At 30.8% G+C, this 7,236-nt stretch overlaps 1 protein-coding gene across 1 annotated transcript; it reads right to left on the bottom strand.

Moving 5' to 3' along the window:
- LOC132738665 (ectopic P granules protein 5 homolog) lies at positions 1-4,642 on the bottom strand (the record flags this gene model as incomplete). Its single annotated transcript, XM_060726246.1, has 4 exons — positions 1-2,735; positions 3,167-3,373; positions 3,812-4,034; positions 4,364-4,642. Coding segments are annotated over 4 exons (1,013 nt in total), but the record flags the coding sequence as incomplete, so codon positions are not given.
- Positions 4,643-7,236: the final 2,594 nt, after the last annotated feature.

Here is a 7,236-nt window from a genome sequence, read left to right as displayed (position 1 = left end):
TTTCAAATTACTTAAGATTTATTAAAAAGCAAAGTACAAATACCATATAGATTAATGTGAATAACTAACAACGAATTTATTGCACACAGTAAAATGTTAAGAAAAACTGAGCTTTTTACATGTTTTTTTTCCAGACAATCTATGAAACTAAAGTCAACATTAAACAAAAACCTTAAACTGGAAGAAATTTATCTAAGATCACATGAAGTAATTTGTCAATTTGATATAATGGTTGAATCGAGACCACATCTTTAGCTTTTGAATAATTCAGAAAGAAAACCAGTCTAGAATCACATTTCTTACAATAACAAAAATTGACCAATCACAGCCATTTCTCTTTTGACTTGTCAAAAAAACTGTACAATAACAACAGATGAACAGAAATAATATTTCATTATTTACAAATAAATACATTATTTATTATGTCCAAAAAGATTTTCAGATACCCGACCCAGTAAAGAAGATATGTCACAGCCATGCATTAAGTTTGATGTTGTATGTGTAGTACAAGAATCGCATGATCACTGTTATAGATAAGAGCATCATGAAAAATTCTTCTTCTTGACTTTTCACTGTTCTAATTTTGGCTATGAGATAAATCAAATATTATATTCATATAGCTTCATTACTAACTATTGACCTCTTAATTTCAATATTAAACTCTAAACTCATTCAATAGTTTCTTTGACTTGCAAACATAAAAATAGCACCATACTATGACTTTCCAGTTACATAGGTTATGTTAATACAATATAGTAGAATATAACCAGTTAATAGTGTTCTAGTCCATTTAACAAAACTACATAATCTTAAAATTAAGTGAAACTAATACACAAGTAATCTGAATTTTTTTTAAAGTTGATTAATCTCTCACATGCAAAACATAATATATTACACATGATAAAATTAAACTATATACATGTATTTACATGAACAGTATACATGTATTATCTGAGTATTATATCACAACATACAGCACATTAATTAATCTCAACTTTCTCTTCTGGCAACTTACTGTACATGTATAGTTTTCTACATTTATAATCTAATTTAACTACATGTACATCAAACATCATATTATTGGCCACATAAACAAATACCAGTTTGATGTAGGCTCACTTTTAGGCTCTCTTATAGACATAATTATGACAAACTATTCACTATTGAAATGTCACCATACAAACATGTTAACATACAAACACGTCAACATACAAACATGTTGAAATTTTTAATAAAGGAGCCAACATTTGACAGGAAACTTTTGTTGAAATACTTGAAACTCACAAACTACATATTGTATATAATGAACAAATGATAATCATGTAACAAAAACTAATTCAAACAACAAGTTAAAAGAAATAATTCCCCAAAATTTCAAAATTAACCAAAAATAGTCAAAATATAATTAATATGTACTAAAGGTTTTCAAGCGAACAAAAATAAATTTCACCTTAAGTCCACCATATTTACTATTTACAATACATAAATGGTTATCACAAACATGCTTTACAGATAATAATTATCTTGTTCACATTTTTTTTTATTCACAACAACAACAACAACGTTCATATCACAGCCAAAGGTTGAAATGGAGAATAAGCAGTTATGTCCTTGAATTTTAACATAGAGTTTTTGTTTTAACTGCAGATAATTAGATGAAACATGTTACAGTTAACTAACATACATGGTTTCTGTTTCAACTGCAGATAATCAAGTTACTGTTAACTAACTGTAACTACAATAGATAAACTATATCATAGTAACAAGCATCTTGACAACACTGATAAATCATCCTACTAATGTTTACAGTCAATATACTATCCTTACTTTACACAACTTTGATCCTTCAAGTAACAAAGGTTTAATCCTTTCCCTGCAGGGAACCAAAAGTAATCAACCTTGACCACTAGGATTACGCCAGGTCAGCGGTTGTAGTCTGACCAGGCTCTATACTGTTGACAGACAAACAACAATTTTTCCATATAGTATTGCCAAAATGATAATGGAAAGTTCTAAAAGGGCAACTACACAATTCCATTTAAGAAGGTTGCCATGTTAATGGTAATTAAAAAAAAACTTCTCTCCGCCTTACAAATTTGCCTGAAATCATATACATTTGTCTATACATGCACGTAATATAGCTAAGTACAAATTTATATAATAATGAAAGCATTTTTTCTCATATTTTTTTCCACAAATTTAAGAATACAGTTATACTGTTTGTCTTCTCAGTCTTTTTGAAAAAAAAGCAAAACACAACACAACAAAAATAATGTTAGCAAAAGTTTATGGGTTTTTACAAGTCATGGGTAAACTTCTTGCTTAGGGAGATGGTTATTCATGTTTAATTTTTCATTAATGTCTATGTTGTAAACACAACATTTTTTTTAAAACAATATTTACAATATTTCATGTTCATCAAATACATATATTACTGTTCTGATATCACAGATAAGTATTCTTTGTCAGCATAAAATCTTCCCTTTAACAGCTTCAAAAGATCTAGAACATCCCTCAAACATTTTGTAAGATTATTTACAAAATCACATATCATGTCCACCTCCATTTTGATTGGTTGGTATTTTTTGTTGGTTTTGATTGACAGTAGGTAAGTCATATCCTGCTTTGCTGTTGGAAGTGCTGAGGCGGAGTCTGTAGGAAGGAGGCGGAGTTTATTCTCACTGACAATTTGACTGCTACAGAAGGCCACAACTGCCCTGCTGCAAACACGGAACCTGTAAATATTATATACATGTATATTAAATATCACAACTATTCTTGCATCAATATGTTTCCAAGCTATTAATGCATGGGCATCAAAATCATTTCTAAATTACATTTTGACAATACAATTTACTTGTCCAGTAACATTGAGCTTTAAGACAAAACCTCATTCCTGTTTAGTTGAAATACTAGAATGACTTGTTCAAGGTATTACTTTTGAGAACTAGCAAACCAACATAGATAAACATATAGACACTAACCTGCCACAATGAAACTTTTCAATAGTTGACCACAATTAAGGCACTAAACAAGCTTGTGGAAAAAATAACTTTACAGAGAAATAAATTCCAACCCCAATTAGAAAAAAAGATTTCTAACTGATATTTATAAAGCAGACCATATTTAATTCCAGAACATCTTCTTATAAATCATAAAAACTTACTTTTCTGACAATATAGATTTCTTTCCTAAACCAATAGCCCCTAACAGGCCCACAGATGCCCTGTCTTCACCAAAACCTTGAATCTTGTGGATAAGTTTCTGAAGAAGGGTAACGCAGGTAGCAGGATCCCGCCCATAATCTATCTGGCGTAATATAAGCTCTAGAGCTTTATGCCACCATAGCAACAACTTACTCTCGTTATCAACGCTGTAAATAAAAATAGTGGACAAATATATTCGGAAAATCAATAAAATGATTTTTCCTATGTTGAAGTTTTTCAATATATGACCTTAACTTTTGCTACTACATGTAGTTCTGTTGAAAAACTGCTCTAAAAATTGTCTGAGATAGATAGATTACTATAATTCATTTCTTGTTCAAAAAGAAAGAGCAAATTCAATGAACCGATATCTTCCATTGAATGATTCAAATCACTATTCATTTTAAAAGTCTTAGTATTATGTACCTCAATATCAAATCTATAGGCCTATCCCTCCATCTTTGATTGGGGGTAAACTCAAATGAAATGCAAAAATTAACCATTGCTGAAACAAATTGATTGTTCAACAAAATATTTCCAATTTATTCCTGAAGATTCACTAGAGTGTTATGTTTTATCCTGATTACATGTACACTATATCTTACCATGGTTTAGCACGTTCTATCCAGTCAAGTATCAGTTCAATCACCCCTTGTTCCTCTGTCAGGGACTGACACAGGGGTATCTTCTGTATAACATAACAGTACAAGAGAAGGTAGGAAGATTCCTGTAGGCATGTCTGGAAAAATTCTGTAACATTTAACTCTGGTATCTGTACAGCAGCCAACACACTGTTCCAAGCATCACCTGACTGATGGATATGACCATCTGAAAAATAACAACAACAATTTATATATGACCTCAAGAAATCAGTATTTTACAGTTGTTCCTATGAACTGAGCATGGAGATGAAGAAATATAGTTATCATAGAGATGAAGAAACATATCAGTTTGAAGAGATGATATAGTTATTTATGCAGAAATTGGCTACAAATATGTTGACTAACAAACTAATAAAGGAAATGTTGAATCAAACTAATTCTTGTTTATTCTGAGTAGGCTTGAAAAAATCATTTCAATCTTCAATTGTATACATCCTATACAGATCTTCACATTGTAAACTTTAGTCTGACAAACACCATCTGACATGAACTTACCATTCACAAATGACAAGTGTATACATTTTTCAACAATCTGGACCATGTATGTTAATGAGGCAAGGTTTCTAGAGGCAGCATGTATACATGGAGACAGTAGGATAGTTTTTGGAGACTCCTGTAACCACTGTATGATTGTTGTCAGGATAATCTCTGATCCCTGGTGTTCTGGATTACTGTTGTTGAGAAGACTGAGAACTTCCTTCATCATATCTGTACTCTCTTCTCTTCTAGAGTGAGTGTCTGGTACTGTAAAATATATCAGTATAGAGTGAGTGTCTGGTAATGTAAAATATATCAGTATAGAATGAGTGTCTTGTACTGTAAAATATATCAGTATAGAGTGAGTGTCTGGTACTGTAAAATATATCAGTATAGAGTAGTGAGTGTCTGGTACTGTAAAATATATCAGTATAGAGTGAGTGTCTCGTACTGTAAAATATATCAGTATAGAGTGAGTGTCTCGTACTGTAAAATATATCAGTATAGAGTGAGTGTCTCGTACTGTAAAATATATCAGTATATAGAGAGTGTCTGGTACTGTAAAATATATCAGTATAGAGTGAGTGTCTGGTATTGTAAAATATATCAGTATAGAGTGAGTGTCTGGTACTGTAAAATATATCAGTATAGAGTGAGTGTGTCTGGTACTGAAAATATATCAAATTAGAGTGAGTGTCTTGTACTGTAAAATATATCAGTATAGAGTGTCTTGTACTGTAAAATATTAGTATAGAGTGTCTTGTTTTGTAAAATATATCAGTACAGAGTAAGTGTCTGGTACTGTAAAATATATCAGTAAACAGTGAGTGTTTGAGAGTAACTGTCTGGTACTGTAAAATATATCAGTATAGTGTGAGTGTTTTGTACTGTAAAATATATCAGTACAGAGTAAGTGTCTGGTACTGTAAAATATATCAGTACAGAGTAAGTGTCTGGTACTGTAAAATATATCAGTATAGTGAGTGTCTTGTACTGCAAAATATATCAGATATATCAATACAGTGTCTTGTACAGAAAAAAGAATCAGTATAGAGTGAGTGTCTGGTACTATTTAATATATCAGTATAGAGTGAACATCATATACTGTAAAATATATCAGTATAGAGTGAACATCGTGTACTGTTAAATATATTAGTTGTACTGTAAAATATATCAGTATAGAGTGAGTGTGTCTTCTACTGAAAAATATATCAGTATAGAGGGAGTGTCTTGTACTGTAAAATATATCAGTATAGAGTGAGTGTCTGGTACTATACAATATATCAGTATAGTGTCTTGTACTGTAAAATATATCAGCATAGAGTGAGTGTGTCTTGTACTGTAAAATATATCAGTTTAAAGTGAGTGTCTTGTTCTGTAAAATATATCAGTTTAAAGTGAGTGTCTTGTTCTGTAAAATATATCAGTATAGTGTGAGTGTCTGGTACTGTAAAATATACCAGTATAGAGTGAGTGTCTTGTACTGTTAAATATATCAGTATAGAGTGAGTGTCTGTTACAGTAAAATATATCAGTATATAATAAGGGTCTTGTACTGTAAAATATATCAGTATAGAGTGAATGTCTTGTACTGTAAAATATATCAGTACAGAGGATGTCTTGTACTGTAAAATATATCAGTTAAGAGTGTCTTGTACTGTAAAATATATCAGTTGTACTGTAAAATACATCAGTACAGAATGAGCATCTTGTACTGTAAAATATATCAGTAAAGAGTGAGCATCTTGTACTGTAAAATATATCAGTAAAGAATGAGTATCTGGTACTGTAAATTTTAACAGTATAGAGTGAGTATTTCAGGATAAAACATAAGACTTGAGTGAATCTTCAGAAAGACATTAGAAAGAGTTTTGTTGATCAATCAATTTGTTTCAGCAATGGTTAATTTTTGCATTTCATCAGATTTTTTTTTACCGCCAATCAAAGATGGATAGTTAGGATAGTTATATATTTTATGTTGGGGTACATAATGCTTAGATGTTTAAAAATTTGAATCATTCGAGGGAAGATGTCAGTTCAATGAATTTCTCTTTCTGTTTGAACAAGTGAACTTTGGTATACTGTCTATCTCAGACAATTGATTTATATTTCCATCACAACTCTATTGTGGAACACATTTTTGTGTTACCTGAAATGAACTTGTCAATCTTTCAATGTTGACTAAATCATTTATTGTATACATTGCTTGCAATGTATACAGAGTTATAAGCTATATCTCAGAAAAGATACAGGTTTAATGCATTACCGAACAACATCCACTCCCGGATAAAAACCGCTATAGAAACTAGTTCTTCATTCTGCAGTAGCGTTACATTCCGACTACACATCATTATAATAGTGTTTTGCAAAGTTGTTTAAATGTTTTGAAATTTCCAAATCGTTCATTTTCATGAAATAATAGACTCTACATTCCTTTAAAGAAAACAAAAAATAACAGTTCATTGATAAAATCGTAGTTTATACCTACGCGTTAAACTTCGCATATACGCATGCGCTTGCTAGCATGAATGAATACATCGTAAATATAGTAAAGTCGTCAGCGCTTATGCTAAAACAATACAAAATAAGCTTTTTTTAAACCGCTAGTGTGTTGTGATTAAATGTCCGATTTTAAAATGTATTACACCAATAGAAAGCTTTGGATCTTAGCTTCATCACAATATAAACTTCAATACATCTTTTGACTCCAAAGTATTTAAATTAACTGTTAAACCTACCATATGTCAGACCATTTTACATGCGATTTATACAGTGAGATACGCAATGATAAGAATAGCCTGTCGTCTGCTAGTTCTAAAAGTGTATATCGGTGTATTATATAAATGGGACGAAACATCTCAGTTAGATATTAAATCAAATAAAATTCCCGA

Source organism: Ruditapes philippinarum, unplaced genomic scaffold (genome assembly GCF_026571515.1).
Source record: "Ruditapes philippinarum isolate M1 unplaced genomic scaffold, ASM2657151v2 ctg11990_1_1_1_1, whole genome shotgun sequence".
Lineage (NCBI taxonomy): Eukaryota > Metazoa > Mollusca > Bivalvia > Venerida > Veneridae > Ruditapes > Ruditapes philippinarum.
This window is presented reverse-complemented; position numbering and strand designations above follow the sequence as displayed.